At 52.1% G+C, this 20318-nt stretch overlaps 1 protein-coding gene across 1 annotated transcript in view; it reads left to right on the forward strand.

The window, feature by feature from the left end:
• The window catches only part of C4H6orf118 (chromosome 4 C6orf118 homolog), a 276968-nt gene that overhangs the window by 34201 nt on the left and 222449 nt on the right, over positions 1 to 20318 (forward strand). The window contains exon 2 of the mRNA XM_075596716.1: positions 12188 to 12310. Coding sequence (XP_075452831.1) covers positions 12188 to 12310 — 123 coding nt within the window. The remainder of the gene's footprint in view (positions 1 to 12187; positions 12311 to 20318) is intronic.

Genomic DNA, 20318 nt, shown 5'->3' on the forward strand with positions numbered 1-20318 from the left:
GGAAGGGTGCGGGGAGCGAGTGCAGCTCCTGCACCCATATAGGTACCCACAACCCAGGTAGGCCCCAACTCCCCACTAGGTTAGTGGGTAAGTGCTGAGGGAGGCCCAAGATAGGGACGCTGCCCTTAGTGTAGTGCTGCCTTGTCAGAGTCACGGCTGTCAGTGCTGTGAGGTCTGACAGGCAGGCACCTTGTTGCACAGCACGTTGGCTGCCAGCATCCAGTGGGTCACAGCTTGTTGCTGTAGGCGCTGGGACTAGTTTAGTAACAGTCAGGACTGGGAAGAGTTGGGCAGGTTATTAACCCCTATAGGCCCCTAGGAGTTTCCCCCAAAGCCATTACAGGTTGCTGTGCTGTAGGGACAGCCTATAGTATAGCGCGTGTCACGTACTGCTGTAGGGACAGGCCCTATGTTAGGGATCCTGTCACAGTAGGGTAGATTAGATAGGGACACAGCGGATGCTGCGGTTCCTGCTAAGAGGTTCGGATCCAAGTCGGGGTCCTCAGAGACTGTTTCCAGGTTGGGATCGCCCCTGGCGGTCCGCGTGCAAGGAGTCCGGTTGGGGATCAGATGACGTCATTCTACGACTGATCCTTTGTGAAGTTGTTGCTGATCCGAGCACCAGAGTGCTTGGCAGGTACTATACACTCATAAGTGCACCAACGGGCCCTTAGTGTAATTGTGGCTGCGCAGTCACCCATTGCCTCTCTCTGCAAGAGTGCGGGACAGTGGGTGGGGTTCTTTGGACACTGAGTGGGATCACTTGGTGTTGGGGAAGCGTCCTGCGGGACGTCGCAGTAAGTGTCTCCTCGAGAGAGGGACACCTGTTCTGATATGTTTGTATGGTCTTGTGTTATATGCTGTTTCCAGTAAATGGTATTAGTTAGTATATATATCACTGTGTGTGAGTATTGATTATTTGTATGTGTCCTGCGAGGAACCACTCCCCCTATGGTGGGAGCCATCGCAGGTGGAGGCGCTGAATTGAGTAAGTGGTTACCCCTATTATATATAGCCCCAGGTTCCCCGTGGCGGAAGCTCAGCCCTCCTGTGAGCCAACAGGTAACGCACCACACCTATGGTAACACCGTATGTTTCTCCGCACCCACAGTATAATCTGCGATTGGGGGGGGGGAAACCCATTACATTTGGAGGCACTGCTGAGATAGACCTGGGGTGCCCTGTTCCATTTTTTTCCAAATTGTCCAATTCCTATTTTTTTCACAATGTTTGTAAAGTCCGGACACGAGGTCCTTGCCTGGGCTTTGAGGCAGTATATGGAACCTGGTGAGGTGGTGGCGGTAGGAGGCCTTCCCGCAAATATACCCGTGGTGGGGGTCCAGTCTTATATGCGTAGAATTCCTGGGTGGCCGTGTGCATGTGTCTTAGATGAAGAACAGGATTCCACGTCCACATGGAAAACCATACTTTTTGTAGCAATCCCCACTAAGGATATATGCCTGGTGGAGGCACCGTCCGCCCTGTTTATGCCCGGGGGCCCGTCTGAGGGGTACCCCCTAGTCTACACAGACCCAGCAAAATGGCGTCTCCCACCAAAACAGGAGAGCGCACGTGCTACTCACTGCCAGTCTGCACAGGAAAGTATTGCAACAATCTGTCCGGGTTTGGCGCGAAAATCAGAGTCCCTCCCCTGTGATGTGAGTGACTCTGCGCAGAGCCAGAGCCTCTCCCTTGTAGGACTTGCCCTTCCTTCACATTTCACCAGGGGGAGCAAGCACTGGGAGTTGCAACCATATGTTGATGCAGTAATAGACTCTTTCTTCTCTGAGGATGAGATGAGGTACGAGGATGAGAGAGACTGTCAGGACATACACCCCAAGGTGTATGTGGCCTGGTGAGCGCCAGGGATAGATGGCCTTATGTTAATGTGCCCCTGCCTGCAAGAAGCCTATGACGAGGGAGCCAACATGTCCCAGTTACCGCTAGACTTCAAGACGACTGAGGTAGGCTGAGAACCGGGTGTACAGTGCTTTAGTCCCACCTGTGACTGTCATAGAGGTGCACTGGCATGGGAGCCTGAATGTGAATGCTGTGGTGTGCGGTTCTTGAAGCCTATTACACCCCAGGCTACGGAGCCAGTTGAGGAAGAAGCGGGGAAGCCTGACCCCCCTGCAAAAGTGAGTGACACTGCTAATCAGTCTGTCCTATTTCCAGAGGCCTCAGTGGACCTGTGTGTCCAAAACCATGTTGCAGAACCGGTTCCAGATCCTCTCAAAGGGGATGTCCTAGTGGTAGAGCAGGAACCACCTGCCCAGCCAGCTAAAGAGCCAAGCGAACCATTGGTGGAGAAGAGCGCGACCGCAGTGGAGTTACCGGAGCACGCCAGCTTCGTACCAACAACCACTGGCTGTATCGAAGAAGACCCCGGTGACTCCTGGGCGGAGGATCCTATCGTAATATCCTCAGGGGAAGAGGTTGAAGTCCCATCGGTGGCGATGCGCCTACCGGCGAACCACCCCAGCGGTGATACAGAGGAGACAGAGGAATCACAGGGTAAGGTGTATATACCCCCACCTTCTTTTAGTGAGTCCAGCGACCAATCCCTTGTGGTGATGCGCCTGCCGGCGGACCACTCTAGTGAAATCAACGAACCAACTATCTCGGTGGATACAGAGCCTGCTGTGGGCCCGTGGGCACTAGAGGAGGTGTATCCAGATGTTGCGGACCCTGCTGTGGGCCGTGTGCCCTACAACGGCCAGTTCGGCCTACTACAGAGGTACCAGCGGTCCCAAGCTTGGGATCAGTACCTGTTAACGAAGACAAGGGTGAGTTGACTGCCCCAGGGGTGTTGGGGGTGAGCCTCCAGGTGACCGCGGAGCACGATAGCTCCTTAAGTCTGGTCACCCGGGTGAATGGCTCCCCTCTGCATCACGTCCTGGCGGAGGTGTCCTCCTTAGAAGATAGCTGTCCAGTGGTGTGAGTGAACCCCTACCTACCTGACCGTGTTCCAGATGAAGAGAAGCCTATCGAAAGCCAGTGGAGTGGTGAGGAACCTAATAACTCCCCACAGGCCCCGATGGAGGTGGCCGTGGAAAATGCTCCAACTAAAGTTCATGCTGAGCCGAAGAACATAGCTGGACATCCATGCGTCCTCACCACTGAACCGAGTGTGAGCCCGTGTGCTCCGACACAAGTGGTCCCAGGACTGGGATCCAACGCTCCCGAGGTTCCAGCCAGTAAGTGAACTGCCCCAGAAGTGCCAGGGGCAGGTCTTGAGATAGCCGAGGTGGGAACTGACAGCATCCCGAGGACCTGTTGGCCACCTGGAATCACCGCAGTGGTAAGGTATCTACCCTTTACCCCCTGCCAGGTGAAACAGAGACTTTGAGGAAAGAGACATTGTTTGTTTCTCGCTTCCCAGTGGAAGCCTCGCCAATATGTAGGGACAAAGACTGTGCTAAGAGGGATTCAGGGAAAGCTGCCTCTTTTAAGCCCAAAAAGGAGCGCTTCATTCACCACGTAGTGGACTGCGGGAAAGGTCCTGGCCTCCTGGTCTACTGCATCCATGCCGCGGATGACCGGGTAAAGGCCTGGTTAAAAGACACTGTGCTATTCCGTCCACCAGGGGGAGAAATGAGTACAGAACCGTTGACTGTTGCCCTCAAGTGTACTCTCCAAGAGATTTTCCTAGGGGAGGCTCACGGACGCAAAAGTGAGGTACCCCCACATGATCAGTTAGGGGCACCCCACAAAAGGTCTCAGCAAGCAGCTGATACTCAGCTGGCCTCGGGTAGTATTGTGGGTGTTGTGTGGGATGCCAAGCCATACCAAGCTCATGTGATGTGTTGTATATTCTATGTACTGCATTTTTATTATATAATGTTTGTGCATGATTATGTCTGCTATCCAAGCGAGGACGTTGGAGTTTCACCAGGGGGAGAGTGTAGCCATGGTCTCCAGCAGCTCCTTGAGACCCCCCTCTCTTGGTGCAGCCCAGTCGCGGGTGCAGCCGGAGCCAGCGACGGACCCGACGGCTGCTTCCAAGGGTGGGGGCCGGAGCAGGGAGCAGCGCGTCTTCTCCTGCAGGCGGCCGGTTGCCGGGGACGCGATCGGGCCATCGCTAAGGCTGCGGTCGCGTTGTTAGGGTCCCGGCAGCTAGCGAAGAGGGCGCCGCCATTACCCAGTGACTCCCGCATGCGCAGTGATCGTGCATGCGCAGGGAGGATCCTAGAGCTAGGGAGAAGTCGCGCGAGCGTAGGGACAGCCCAGGAAAGGTTGAGGCAGCCCCAGATAGACTGCGCAGGCGCAGGAAAAGGCACAGAAAGCCCGCAAAGCCCTAGCCTATCAGGGAAGGCTCTGAGAAGGGACTACGAGTCCCATGAGCCTCTGCGTTCACCATGTGATGCCAGGGAGCCAATAGGGCTTAAGATTTTTTGCGCGTTTAGCCCACGTTTGTCAGTTGGAGCGGGGGAGCTGTGAGGGAAGGAAGGGTGTGGGGAGCGAGTGCAGCTCCTGCACCCATATAGGTACCCACACCCCAGGTAGGCCCCAACTCCCCACTAGGTTAGTGGGTAAGTGCTGAGGCAGGCCCAAGATAGGTACGCTGCCCTTAGTGTAGTGCTGCCTTTTCAGAGTCACGGCTGTCAGTGCTGTGAGGTCTGACAGGCAGGCACCTTGTTGCACAGCACGTTGGCTGCCAGCATCCAGTGGGTCACAGCTTGTTGCTGTAGGCGCTGGGACTAGTTTAGTAACAGTCAGGGCTGGGAAGAGTTAGGGGAGTGGGGCAGGTTATTAACCCCTATAGGCCCCTAGGAGTTTCCCCCAAAGCCATTACAGGTTGACTGTTTCCAGGTTGGGATCGCCCCTGGCGGTCCACGTGCAAGGAGTCCAGTTGGGGATCAGATGACATCATTCTACGACTGATCCTTTGTGAAGTTGTTGCTGATCCGAGCACCGGAGTGCTCGGCAGGTACTATACAGTCATAAGTGCAATAGTGTAATTGTGGCTGCGCAGTCACCCATTGCCTCTCTCTGCAAGAGTGCAGGACAGTGGGTGGGGTTCTTTGGACACTGGGTGGGATCACCTGGTGTTGGGGAAGCGTCCTGCAGGACGTCGCAGTAAGTGTCTCCTCGAGAGAGGGACACCTGTTCTGATATGTTTGTATGGTCTTGTGTTATATGCTGTTTCCAGTAAATGGTATTAGTTAATATATATATCACTGTGTGTGAGTATTGATTATTTGTATGTGTCCTGCGAGGAACCACTACCCCTATGGTGGGAGCCATCGCAGGTGGAGGCACTGAATTGAGTAAGTGGTTACCCCTAGTATATATTGCCCCAGGTTCCCCTTGGCGGAAGCTCAGCCCTCCTGTGAGCCAACAGGTAACGCACCACACCTATGGTAACACCGTATGTTTCTCCGCACCCACAGTATAATCTGCATTTGGGGGGGATGGGGGGAAACCCGTTACACTCACATGACAATTCCTGAAAGCAGTAATCCGTGCAGATTAAATTTTTTAATTTCTCACTTTAATAGATATCTTTCCAGCTCTGGCTTTACATTTAAAATTTGATTCTTCCTTTAGGAGCTACAGTATAAGCGTTTTAAATATTAAATGTGCTGAAGGTTAAAAACGAGCTCTCGCCAAAGCCCAGCACAATTCAAATATTTCCATGCTACCCTGTGATGCCAGAAATGACTAAATTCATGATTAACACTTTGATTAACACTTTGTTGTTGTTGTTGAGGTTTTAAAAATGGCAGAACATTCTCAGGGGGAAAGATGCTAACATTATATAAGTTAAACTAATTTTGCCTTTTGATGTAATCAAAGCCAGTGCTTCAGTTTCAAATCCTTTGGGGGTGAGACATAATGCATAAATGCCCCCTTTTCAATAAAATATATACAGTACTTTTTTTTCTAATATGTAAGTACTGTAAATTTTAAAATACAGGTTAGCTGTCTCCTAAAGCAGGCCTGCACAACTCGTAACGTGAGAAGGGACGAACTGCTCCAAGGAAAAAAAAATCGGGCCGCACGGGTAAAATCATCATCATCATCATCATCATCATCATCATCATCATCATCATCATCATCATCATCATCATCATCATCATCATCATCATCATCATCATCATCATCATCATCATCATCTCTCCTCCAGCACCTCATCCTCAACATCCTCATATATCTCCCCCAGCACCCTTCATCATCATCCTCATATCTCCCCCAGAACCCCTCACTTTCAACATTTGCGATATTCCCTATCTATCTCTCGTACCCCCATCTCTCCCCCTCACCCACACACATAATACTCCCCCTCCACATCAAACACACCATACCCCCCTGAACACCACACACATCCCACCCCCCTGCACCTCACATCACTCTCCCCCCTGCACCTCACATCAACCCCCCCTGCACCGCACATCAAGCCCCCCAGCACCTCACATTAACCCCCCAACACCTCACAATAACCCCCCAGCACCTCACATCAAGCCCCCAGCACCTCACATTAACCCCCCAGCACCTCACATCAACCCCCCCCTGCACCACACATCAAGCCCCCCAGCACCTCACATAAAGCCCCCCAACACCTCACATTAACCGCCCAGAACCTCACATCAAGCCACCATGCACTTCAAACCCTCCCCTACCCTACCCTATCTTGGCTTGCAGTGGAGGAGGCGGTGGCAGAGCAGGCAGGAGTGCACGCACCCTGCGAGGGGGAGAGCGGGCTCGCGGGGGAGGGTGACAGCGGGCTCGCGGGGGGGGTGCGGGCTCGCGGGGGGCGCGGGAGAGTGGACTCGGGAGGGAGGGTGACAGCGGGCTCGCGGGGGGGCGTGGGAGAGTGGACTCGGGAGGGAGGGGGAGAGCAGAAAGCCACCACGGGCCGCACAGTGAGTGTAGGCCTGTCCTAAAGTAACTACTACATAATTTCTTATTGTACAGACTAATTGTGGGATGAATTGACAACTCCTTTGGTTTGAGACTAAGACTAAGACTAAGGGCCTCATGCAGTAAGCGGCGCAAAGTCACTTTTCGCCCATTTTGAGCCAAAAATGCATACCACAATTCAGTAAGCCCCGAAAACTTGTCGAAAAGCAAAAAAAACGCCAAGTTTGTTGGCGTTTTTTTCCCCCGCCATCAGCGCGGCGGAAAGGCACTTTGCGCCGCAACTAGCCATGTTTTGAAACCCGCTCAATTCTAGTAGTGGCGAGTAGCTTTGCGCCGCTACTCGCCACTTTGGAATTGAGATTTTCACAGAAATCCATCTCGGCCCAAAAAGTTGGCAAGTTACTGGGGAGAAGCTGCTTATGAGCGGCAGAACGGCACTTAGAAAAAAATCAGGCCTTTTTCCTGCATGGGATTGATGCCGGGGGTCTCCAGAGCTGATACCCATTAATACCAGCACCGGAGCCCCCCGGCATGCATCCAAGGCAGGAAAAATGCATTTAAAGCCCACTTCATTACCTTAGCGGCTACCCGCTAAGACAATGAAGGGGTTAACCAGCCGTGCCAGGTTTATTGTGGGTAGCGGGGGTGGGTGAAGGGGGTATTTGGCCTTTGGTGGCTGTTTAGGGCTTGCGGGGGGGGTTGCGGGTGGACTTAACCCCTTCATGACCTTAGCGGTTAATACCGCTATGGTCATGAAGGGGTTAAGACCTCCCGCTACCCACCCGCAAGCCCTAAACAACCACCGTTGGGGCTAATACCCCCTTCACCCACCCCCGCTACCCACAATAAAAAAAATACACACACAACAGCCCCACAATAAGTATATATATATATATGTGACAAAGTTAAAGACAGCGCCCCTTACCAGATACACCAAAACTGCCGCAACGTCGATATAAATGGTAGGTAGTAGCACCAGGTGGATAAATATAGTTCAAACCAATAGTTATCAATATAAAATGAATGGCAGGGGCCGTGTGTATGCCCAATATATGCTAGTAAAAATGTGTAAAAATAAAAATATTAAAAAAAGAAAGTGTGCATAAAAATCAAAAAAAGAAAAACAAAAACAAATTTTGACCAAAAAATTGATTCAAATACTGTCAAAGTTTAGAAAAACAAAAGGATAATTGTGCAATGAATATAAAAATCTATAAATGTGTAAGGTCCAACCCAACTAAAATGTGAATATAGTTGAGGTAATACCAAATAATGGACCAAACATAGAACAATAAAAAATGAAAACGAAGGAATGAAAAAAATAATTGTTCAAGCAATATTAAAAAACACAAAAGATACTTAAGTCCTCAAAATGTCCATGATAAATGAATCACAAAAGTACAGGCTGCTTCTTCTTGGGCTCACCGAACTCCCACAGCACCTATTTAGAGAAAAAAGAAAAGAAGCGCCCGATCCTTGTGTAAAATCAGATAACAATTTTAATACATCACGGACAAGACAAATGCACACTTACAATTTGTCTGATAAAATCAAGCATATTATGGGACCAGCCCATGCACCAACAGAAGACTCCACGATCACCTCCGTGCGTACTGCAATCCTTCAGAATGCTGGATCCTGTGTCTGCTTCTGCCGGTGTCCCAGAGGGTAAGGGGATCTAATTGCCTTTTCGACTGCTTAGTTGTAACCTGCAGCCGCCGTTCACCTCTCTCGTGGAGCACTGGGACCCGGAAAGGACTTGGCACACGTCACCACGTCTTCACGTTGGTAGCTGGGAGCTGCTCGACCACCGTCCAAGGACGGAAGAAACGCGTAGGGATATGTGGCAGTGAAAACTACGGTGGTCGAGCAGCTCCCAGCTACCAACGTGAAGACGTGGTGACGTGTGCCAAGTCCTTTCCGGGTCCCAGTGCTCCACGAGAGAGGTGAACGGCGGCTGCAGGTTACAACTAAGCAGTCGAAAAGGCAATTAGATCCCCTTACCCTCTGGGACAACGGCAGAAGCAGACACAGGATCCAGCATTCTGAAGGATTGCAGTACGCACGGAGGTGATCGTGGAGTCTTCTGTTGGTGCATGGGCTGGTCCCATAATATGCTTGATTTTATCAGACAAATTGTAAGTGTGCATTTGTCTTGTCCGTGATGTATTAAAATTGTTATCTGATTTTACACAAGGATCGGGCGCTTCTTTTCTTTTATATATATATATATATATATATATATATATATATATATTACATCAACAACCCTTATACCCCCTAATATACAGTACATACAGAATATGCACAGCAATCATAAAATAGGCTATTTGAATTTGGCTATTTGAATTTGTGGCTGGCATTGTATGTATAGTGGCTGGCATAGTGTATTTTATTTTGAAATTGATTTGCATAGTATTACATGATGCACACATTAATTGCATCATGTACACACTCAATGCAATTGTGTGACATTTGATATACATTTGTCTAGCTGCTGGTTTAATTGTAAGATGCAATGTGGTGATTTTAAGATTAACATTTCATGTATTTATTTATGCATGTTTTATGTGTTTCATAATGGGCAAATAATCTATTATCCATATCTGGATAATAGTTATTTTGCACATTACTGTACTGTATGTGTTAAGGGGGGGTTGTATTTATTGAAAAGTATTTATGTGTTGTTTAATTTTTTTGGGGGGGGCACAGAATTGGTATCATTGCTGTGCATCCCAATTATGTAATATATGTACTGTGGGTATAGGGGTTGTTGAGGGCACAGGGGGTGTATGTTGTTTATTGCAATGTTTATTGGGGGCAATTGTCCCCAATAAACATGCTATTATGCCTTAACCCCTTCATTGCCTTAGCGGATATCCGCTATGGTAATGAAGCAGCATTAATGTATTTTAATAATATTGTGCGGGAGCAGGGGGTCTCCTGAGCAGAACCGCATTGATTTGTGGCTCAGGGACCCTCTGCTTCCCGAGTTACAGGCATCGGTGCCAGTGTCGCCGCCATCTTTATAGCGGGCACGTCGCGTATGGGAGGCTATAAAGATGGCGGCGACACTGGCACCCGATGACACATACCGGGGCCTGTAACTCGGGAAGCAGGGGGTCCCTGATCCACAAATCAATGCGGTTCAGCTCAGGGGACCCCATGCTCACAGTAAACTATTATTAAAAATACAATCATGCTGCTTCATTACCATAGCAGATAGCCGCAAAGATAAGGAATGATTGTTTATTGATATGTGTGTTTTATTCATAGTGTAGATGTGCAGGGGGTCTCCGGAACTGAACCGCTTTGGTTTTAGGTCCGGGGACCACCTGCTTCCCGAGATATAGGCCCCTTTATGGGGTGCCGGTATCCCTCTGCTTTGTTTACATTCCGCGGTCACGTGATCGGGACATTAAATGCAGAGGGATACCGGCACCTCATAACGGGACCTGTATCTTGGGAAGCAGGTGTTCCCCGGACCTGAAACCAATGCGGTTCAGCTCCGGAGACCCCCTGCACATGTACACTATGAATAAAATTGTATTTAAAAGATTTTTTAATGTTGCCGATGTTTGCGCCGAGAGAGTGCCGGATCTCTCTCAGCTGCAGACACATCTCGGCAGGGGACGGCTTCTCGGCAGCTTCTAGCCAGGCAGACTGTCTCGCCACCGCTTACTCGCCATGTTTGGGAATGTTGCTCTCGCTGTGATTCGCCAGGGATTCGGCCCTTCCTGCATACAGAGAGGGCAACACGCCAAAAACATGGCGAATTCAAACCCCTGGCGAATGCAATTTTCCGCCGCTTACTGCATGACCCCCTAAGAGTTGTCTTGATCTTGAGACAAAAGGTGGCACTGTGTGCTCATTTGCATGTCCTTTCCCAGAATCCCTTGCTGCAGTGGAAGAGCTGTGTGCGGGGCGATAATGGTGAAAGACAGGGTTGCATACCTGTCTAAGACATGCAAATGAACATACAGTAATATTTCCATTTGCTATATGCTTTACTGTGGAGGGTTTTTGTCACTTTTTTTACCCACCATAACCTTAATAAGTGTGGTGAATACCTACTGTTAGTCTCAAACCAGCATAGCCAACACAACCAACCTCACACTGATGATACCCATCAAGGTTGAAACATGTCTGTGAGTGGGTTTACTGGCTTTGCATCTCACTCCAGCCTATGCTTAAAAGCTGTGTTTAAAGCAGCATGAATTGGCTTAAGGGTTGCTCGTGTAATATGAGTTTGAGACAAAAGGTGGCATTGTGTGCTTATTTGTATGTCATTTCCCAGAATCCCTTGCTGAATTGGAAACGCTGTGTGTTGGGCGATAATGGGGAAAGATAGGGTTGCAGACCTGTCTAAGACATGCAAATGAACATACAGTAATATTTACAGTTGCTTTTTACAGTAATATTTACTATCATTACGCAGCTGAGGTAGTGGGAAGAAGCTACACTACCGACACACTTTATCACACTGCGGCCAGATCCGCAAGCCGGGAGATTTCCCGGCTTGCTAGTGGCAGCCCCTCGGCGTGCCGCGCGTCACCGATGCGCGGTCACGCGTCATCGGGTGCCTGCGCCCACTGCACGCGCGTCCAGGGCTCCCCGAGGGAGCCCTGGTGTCCTGCGATGTGGGGGACGGCGGCAGGGGGTTCCGGGGGACCCGGCGGACCCGGCAGCGGGAGGGAGAGCGCCCCGATCGGAGGGAGCTCTTCCGCTGCTTCGGCGCGCGCCCGGCACCCTCCGGCGCGCGCCAGGTTACTGCTGCGGCCGAGAACGGGCAAATGCTCGAATAAACTCGGCCGCAGCAGTACAATCTGCACCAGTAACATTTCCACTCCCTCTGCACTGGGAAGAGAGGGAGATCAGGCTGTAGGGGACGCCTTTTGCCCACCAATAATGCAGTGCAGTTGTTTTCAACCATTTTTTATGGTTAAGGAACCCTAGGTAAAATTCAGAGGAACCCCCAACCATCTCTAATATCAACTCAGATATCAATATCAGATCAGATGCATTGTAAATTATTCTGTATTTGAAACAATTTTCAAATGACCATAAAATTGCAGGGAACCCTTTAGGGATGCCCGGGGAACCCAAGGATTCCTAGGAACCCTGGTGTAGTGTATCTACTTTTAGAATCTAAAGTAAGGACAAATTAAATTCTCAAAATCACACATATTGTAAGGGTTAGGCATAATCATATCATGCAACTACCGATCATTTGTGAATATTGTAATATTATTATAATTTAATATTGAGAAAGTATCGGGCTATATGTGAAATGTATTCACACTGACATCCTTGTTTCCTGCAGGAGCTTCTGAAAATTGCCGATATTAGGCCTCCACATTATGCTCGATTACGGATCTTTATTGAAACATTTGGAGATATTTGCGACAACTCTAATGTTTTTGGAAGTATATTGAGCCAAATCAAGGTATTTTGATATTGAAAATGTTTCCTTTCAATTATAAATGTATCAATGGATACAGTAGGTACATTACTGCTAATTTTGGAAACAGCAACAAAGCTCATTCGAGCTTTCCTATCTGTCTTGTTGCTAAATATTAAATATACTATATAATTTAAATGTTATTTGGCACCTTTAAACATATCTGTACTGTACATGCACTCAGATTTGTTTGCTATCTTTTAGACTCATACTTAGAATCGTACAACAAAGCTCACATATTTTGGGATTTAATTTGCTTGTAGATTTAATTCAGGGATACAGTATCATAGTGTTTTTTTAATTCCTAAAATATTAACCTCCAGCTGAACTATGTTTTTATAAACCTGAAATCCTTTAAGACACATGTGAGATAAAACAAGGGGTGAATAACAATACACAAAACTTAGGAGCCATAAAGCGTTTTAAGGAGCCAAAAGGCAACCTAACTACAGTAAGACGTTCTGAAGCAAAACGTGTCTCTATACATTCACAAATCAAAGGCTAGTATAATTTAACATTTTGAGCATTTTATTAACCCCTTTAATTCTAGAAGGTTCATCAATACAATACAAAAGTACTGCGTGGCCTGATGGCAGCAAAACAGTTGATTAAATGTGCATAAACATTATAATGTAATATATCTACTATATATTTCTGAAATGTCTGTATGTTTGTCTGCATGCCCTGTGTCCCTAGGGCCAATCGCATTGCACCTTTGGCCTGTCACTCCACCTCAACACTGTCCCACCCCTCACCACACTGTCCTACCCCTCACTGACTCTCATTGGCCTTCGGCCAACACCACTGCCACACTGTCCCACCCCTCACCCCACCCCTCACTGACTCTCATTGGCCTTCGGCCAACACCACTGCCATTGTCCCACCCCTCAGTGACCTTTGGGAATGCTTCTAAGCACCTAACACTCACTGCTCTGAGATTTGGGAACGCTACACAGCACCTAATCCACACACCGCACGAACAAGCAGCGCAACACTGCCTCTTACAAACACCCCCCTCCACCACCACCCCCCCCAACCTCATGCACCCCCCTCCACCACCACCCCCCCCCAACCTCATGCACCCCCCTCCACCACCACCCCCCCAACCTTCTGCACACTACGAACGCACGCCACAGCTCTCCCGCTACTGCAGCCCATCACCAACCCCCCTCAGCCAAACATACAACGCACAATGCTCCATCACCCCCCCCCTCACACGAACATCCCCGGAGCACACCCAAAACCACCCCACCCCCCTCACCCATACATCCACCGCACAATGCTCCTCCGGAGCACCTAAACCCCCCCCCCTCACCCCAACACAAAACTCACGCTGCCGACCATCCAACGCACGATGCTGCTCCGGAGCCCTTCACCCCACCCCCCACCATCCAACGCACGATGCCACCTCACGATGCTGCTCCGGAGACCCTCACCCCCCCCCCACACCATCCAACGCACGATGCCACCTCACGATGCTGCTCTGGGGCCCCTCAACCCCCCCCCCACCATCCAACGCACGATGCCACCTCACGATGCTGCTCCGGAGCCCCTCAACCCCCCCCCCACCATCCAACGCACGATGCCACCTCACGATGCTGCTCCGGAGCCCCCCCCCACCATCCAACGCACGATACTGCTCCGGAGCCCCCATCCAACACATGATGCTGAACATCCACCTCACGATGCTGCTCCGGAGCCCCTAACCCCACCCCCCACCATCCAACGCACGATGCCACCTCACGATGCTGCTCCAGAGCCCCTCACCCCCCCCCCACCATCCAACGCACGATGCCACCTCACGATGCTGCTCCGGAGCCCCTCAACCCCCCCCCCACCATCCAACGCACGATGCCACCTCACGATGCTGCTCCGGAGCCCCCCCCCCACCATCCAACGCACGATATTGCTCCGGAGCCCCTCACCCCCCCCCCCCCACCATCCAACGCACGATGCTGAACATCCACCTCACGATGCTGCTCCGGAGCCCCTCACCCACCACACACTCACCCGAACATCCACCGCACGATGCTGCTCCGGAGCCCCTCACCCCCCTCCTCACCCTCTGTCCCCCCCCCATCACGTGCGCCGCCCTGCACCGGCTCCGGACGGGAAGCGCGGCCCTCCTACCCCAGCCGCTCCCTTACCTCCCCAGCGCTACCTCCCGCTCAGGTAAGTCACTGCGCGTCCCGCCTCAGCTTATGGCGCCAGTAACAGCCTCGCGCCTCAGGCCCACCCGCGCAGCCTCGCGCTTCAGCGAGCCGCGAGTTACAGGGAACGGGGGGGGGGTCACGGAGAATGGGGGGGGGCACCAGCCATACCAGCAGGGGGACGGACGCACGGAGGGGGGGGGGACATGCACATACATTATTTATGACAATACATATGCCCACTGCTCTCCACCCCGTCCCACACTCCCCTTCCCCCCCACTCCCCCTCCCCCCCACTCCCCTTCCCCCCCCCACTCCCCTTCCCCACCTCCCACTACCCTTCCCCCCCCACTCCCATTCCCCCCCCACTCCCCTTCTCCCCCCCCACCATCCAACACACTATGCTGAACATCCACCTCACGATGCTGCTCCGGAGCCCCCCCCCACCATCCAACGTACGATGCTGAACATCCACCTCACGATGCTGCTCCGGAGCCCCTCACCCCCCCCCCACACTCACCCCCCCCCCCACACTCACCCGAACATCCACCGCACGATGCTGCTCCGGAGCCCCTCACCCCCCCCCTCCTCACCCTCTGTCCCCCCCCTCCTCACCCTCTGTCCCCCCCCTCACCCTCTGTCCCCCCCTCACCCTCTGTCCCCCCCCCCATCACGTGCGCCGCCCTGCACTGGCTCCGGACGGGAAGCGCGGCCCTCCTACCCCAGCCGCTCCCTTACCTCCCCGGCGCTACCTCCCGCTCAGGTAAATCACTGCGCGTCCCGCCTCAGCTTATGGCGCCAGTAACAGCCTCGCGCCTCAGGCCAACCCACGCAGCCTCGCACCTCAGCGAGCCGCGAGTTACAGGGAACGGGGGGGGGGGGAGTCACAGAGAACGGGGGGGGGGCCACTAGCCGAACCAGCAGGGGGACGGACGCACGGAGGGGGGGGACATGCACATACATTATTTATGACAATACATATGCCCACTGCTCTCCACCCCGTCCCACACTCCCCTTCCCCCCCACTCCCCTTCCCCCCCCCCACTCCCCTTCTCCCCCCCCACTCCCCTTCCCCCCCCACTCCCCTTCCCCCCCCCACTCCCCTTCCCCCCCACTCCCCTTCCCCCCCCACTCCCATTCCCCCCCACTCCCCTTCTCCCCCCCACTCCCCTTCTCACCCCCCCCCACTCCCCTTCTCACCCCCCCCGCTCCCCTTCCCCCCCGCTTCCCTTCCCCCCCCGCTCCCCTTACCCCCCGCTCCCCTTTCCCCCTCCCCTCTCCCCCCCCCGCTCCCCTCTCCCCCCCCCACTCCCCTCTCCCCCCCGCTCCCCTTTCTCCCCCCCACTCCCCTTTCTCCCCCCCCGCTCCCCTTTCTCCCCCATGCTCCCCTTTCTCCCCCCCGCCCTCCGCTCCCCTTTTACCCCACTCCTCCCCCTCCCCCTCCCCCCCTCCTCCCTCCCTTTCCCCCTCCCCCCCTCCTCCCTCCCTTTCCCCCTCCCCCCTCCCCCCCTCCTCCCTCCCTTTCCCCCTCCTCCTCCCCCCCTTCCCACCCCTTCCCCCCCTCCTCCTCCCCCCCTTCCCCCCTCCTCCTCCCCCCCTTCCCCCCTTCCTCCCCCCTTCCTCCTCCCCCCCCTTCCCCCCCTCTTCCTGCCCCCCTTTCCCCCTCCTCCTCCCCCCCTTCCCCCCTCCTCCTCCCCCCCTCCCCGCTCCCCCTCCCCCCTCCTCCTCCCCCTCCCCCCTCCTCCCTCCCTTCCCCCCCTCCTCCCTCCCTTCCCCCTCCTCCTCCCCCCATTCCCCCCCTCCTCCTCCCCCCCTTACCCCCCTCCTCCTCCCCCCCTTGCCCCCCTTCCTCCCCCTTCCCCCCCTCCTCCTCCTCCCCTTCCCCCCCTCCTCCTCCTCCCCTTCCCCCCCTCCTCCTCCCCTTCCCCCCCTCCTCCTCCTCCCCTTCCCCCACTCCTCCTCCTCCCCTTCCCCCCCTCCTCCTCCTTCCCTTCCCCTCCTCCTCCTTCCCTTCCCCCTCCTTCCCTTCCCGCTCCTCCTCCCCTTCCCCCCTCCTCCTCCCCTTCCCCCCACCCCTTCCCCCCTCCCTCTCCTCCCTCCCCCCTCCCCCCTCCCCTTCCCCCCCTCCCCCTCCCCCCTCCCCTTCCCCCTCCTCCTCCCCTTCCCCCCCTCCTCCTCCCTTTCCCCTCCCCCTCCTCCCCTTCCCCTCCCCCCTCCTCCCCTTTCCCTCCCCCCTCCTCCCCTTTCCCTCCCCTCCTCCCCTTTCCCTCCCCCTCCTCCCCTTTCCCTCCCCCCTCCTCCCCTTTCCCTCCCCCCTCCTCCCCTTTCCCTCCCCCTCCTCCCCTTTCCCTCCCCCTCCTCCCCTTTCCCTCCCCCTCCTCCCCTTTCCCTCCCCCTCCTCCCCCTCCTCCCCTTTCACTCCCCCTCCTCCCCTTTCCCTCCCCTTCCTCCCTTTACCTCCCCCTCCTCCCCTTTCCCTCCCCCCTCCTCCCCTTTCCCTCCCCCCTCCTCCCCTTTCCCTCCCCCTCCTCCCCTTTCCCTCCCCCTCCTCCCCTTTCCCTCCCCCCCTTTCCCTTCCCTCCCCCCTTTCCCTTCCCTCCCCCCCTTTCCCTTCCCTCCCCCCCTTTCCCTTCCCTCCTCCCTTTCCCTTCCCTCCCCCCTTTCCCTCCCCCCTCCTCCCCTTTCCCTCCCCCCTCCTCCCCTTTCCCTACCCCCTTTCCCTCCCCCCTCCTCCCCATTCCCTACCCCCCTTTCCCTCCCCCTCCTCCCCTTTCCCTCCCCCCTCCTCCCCTTTTCCTCCCCCGCGTCCCCTTTCCTTCCCCCCTCCCACCCCCTTTTCCCCTCCCACACCCTTCCCCTCTCCCACCCCCTTCCCCCTCCCACACCCTTCCCCTCTCCCACCCCCTTCCCCCTCCCACCCCCTACCCCCCTCCCACCCCCTTCCCCCCCTCCCACCCCCTTCCACCCCTTCCCACCAGCCTTCGCCTTCCTGCCCGCCTTCCTGCCTCCCCGCCTCTGCTTTCGCGCCCACCCGCCTATGCCTTTCCCCCGCCCTTACTCTGCCCGCCTCTGCCTTTCACCCACCGCCTCACAGCCGCTGCACGCACTCAACAGACACCCGCCACACTCGACACATACCTGCCGCCACACACACCTGCTGCCTCCCGCCCCTACGCACCGACATCACTGACCCGCCGCCTCACACCCTAGCAGGACCCCCACTCACAGACAGCACTCACAACCCACGCGCCACCTGCCGCCACACACCCTAGCAGGACCCCCACTCACAGACAGCACTCACAACCCACGCGCCACCTGCCGCCTCACACCCTAGCAGGACCCCCACTCACAGACAGCACTCACAACCCACGCGCCACCTGCCGCCTCACACCCTAGCAGGACCCCCACTCACAGACAGCACTCACAACCCATGCGCCACCTGCCGCCTCACACCCTAGCAGGACCCCCACTCACAGACAGCACTCACAACCCACGCGCCACCCGCCGCCTCACACCCTAGCAGGACACACGCCTCACATTTTTACATCTGTTATGTCACCAAAATATACATTGTACTGTGGTGTGTTTACAATAAACCATTTTTAAACAACATCGTATTACATTTTATTCCATCTTTCTTTTCAACATTATTATCCAACCTTTACAACAAATACTCACCTATTGTTCCACGATTTATAAATAATACTACCTATTACGCATTTACATCCCGGGCAACGCCGGGTCTCTCAGCTAGTATATATATATATATATATATATATATATATATATATATATATATATATATATATATATATATATATAAAATTAACTCCTTTACTACTAGAAATGCCAGTCACACATTTACTACCCACTAACCCCACACAAATTTACACTGACCCCCAATCACATACCCAATAACCCCACACATACACACTAACCTAGACACCATCCCCACCCATAGGGCATCAGATCACTTCCTCCCCAGCCTGATTCCTCCCATGTAGTTGCTGTAGTGTAAGTCTGTGGGGTGCAGGCATTTTCACCCCATCTAAAGGAATAGAGCCTTTGAGTTAAATAAGGAATCTAAGCACAGTGTGTGTGATTGTATTTCTCTTCCTCTACACCTGCTCTTTTAGATAGGAATTTGTGTGGTGGTTGTGTATACATATATACCGGTATATGTGTGTAGTGTGTGTGTGCTATGGTGTTTGTTTTCATTGTACCTTGCCATATACTAAGGAGTAACAACATGTGGAAAGATACCTGTGTTTTAAAAAGAGCACACCTGGCATATATGCCAATAGGATATACAAAATATAATGTATTGACTCCTATGGGCCTATCTCAAAGGTATCTCAGGTATGATCTTTATTGAGCACAAGTGTCTCCACATGTTGTTTGAGGAGATATAGTCCTTGCCTGTCTAAGTTTGCATTGTCAGTTAATCCAAATTTAGAGTGACTTTTTAATACAGTCCTGTTTTCTCTAAAGCAGGGGAGCATGGAATAAATACCAAAAACAGAAATCCAAAACCAATGGCGCAATATCGTAGGAGTAGTGTAGAAGGTTGAATAACTAAAAAAATTGTAAAATGTCCACTCACATTCTGTATAATTAAAGAATCAATGGAAGGATCCAGCGCTCCATGGATTTTCAAAAGTTCAACATTTATTGCGCCATACACAACGACCGTTTCGACCTTAGTAGGTTTTCACTTGAGAAAGACCTACTAAGGTCGAAACAGTCGTGGTGTATGGCGCAATACATTTTGAACTTTTGAAAATCCTTGCAGCGCTGGATCCTTCCTTTTATTCAAGACTGGATGATTGTTACAGGTATCCCTTGAACCAGCAGCACCGGAAATACTGTTATGTATATGACTTATGGTGTGCAGCATATACAGTAATTGTTTTTTTGTATAATTAAAGAAAGCAGAGTTCCCATTTAGGGCAGATCCATAGTAAGATTCCTCTGATGGGTGATAGTGCAGGTGGTATAGACCCAGAAAATACTCCATCAGTAAAAACAATAAAATGTTTACTCAAATTTGGTACACTCTTTAAAACATATGTAGCTCACTTTCACTCCAGTGTGAAGGGTCTTCTGGTGCTGGCTATACCTGTCAGTGTAACAAAAATGGGGTTAATCAGCGCATTAATAAAAGCAGTATGCTCGGCTGGTTAACCCTATTTCGTATTGGGGATGAAGGGGTTAATTATGTGTATATATATATATATATATATATATATATATATATATATATATATATATATTTATATATATATATATATATATATATATATATATATATATATATATATATATATATATATATATATATATATATATATATATATATATTTATATATTACAAAACAGGGAGAAAGAAACCCGTAAAGAGCACTCAGATGTACCAACAGTAAGGAATAACAATTTATTAGGCTGACCCTTAGACATAAAAAAGAAACAGTACAGAATGATTAAAATATGGCATGGACCCCTGACACGGGTACTGCAGGTTTATAAGGAGGGTGAACTAACACAATAGTCACCAATCCTATAAAGTGACAAATACAAAATCACCTATATCCATAAGCAGATAGAGTAGCTAACCATAGGGACATATAAAGCACAGATGTATACAATACAAAGAACACTTGCCCTAAAATGCTAGAGAAGAGTATAACAAACTCAGCACATAGGGAGAAAGCAGCTGTCTAACACATGTGACTGTCAAGACAGTACTCAGAGAAAAAACAAAACCTGTGAGAAAAAATATTCAAAGCAACTCTTAGAGTGGAAGGTTGAATTGTTGCTCATGAAATCTCTTGGGTATACATGAA

This window comes from Ascaphus truei, chromosome 4 (genome assembly GCF_040206685.1).
Source record: "Ascaphus truei isolate aAscTru1 chromosome 4, aAscTru1.hap1, whole genome shotgun sequence".
Taxonomy (NCBI): Eukaryota; Metazoa; Chordata; class Amphibia; order Anura; family Ascaphidae; genus Ascaphus; species Ascaphus truei.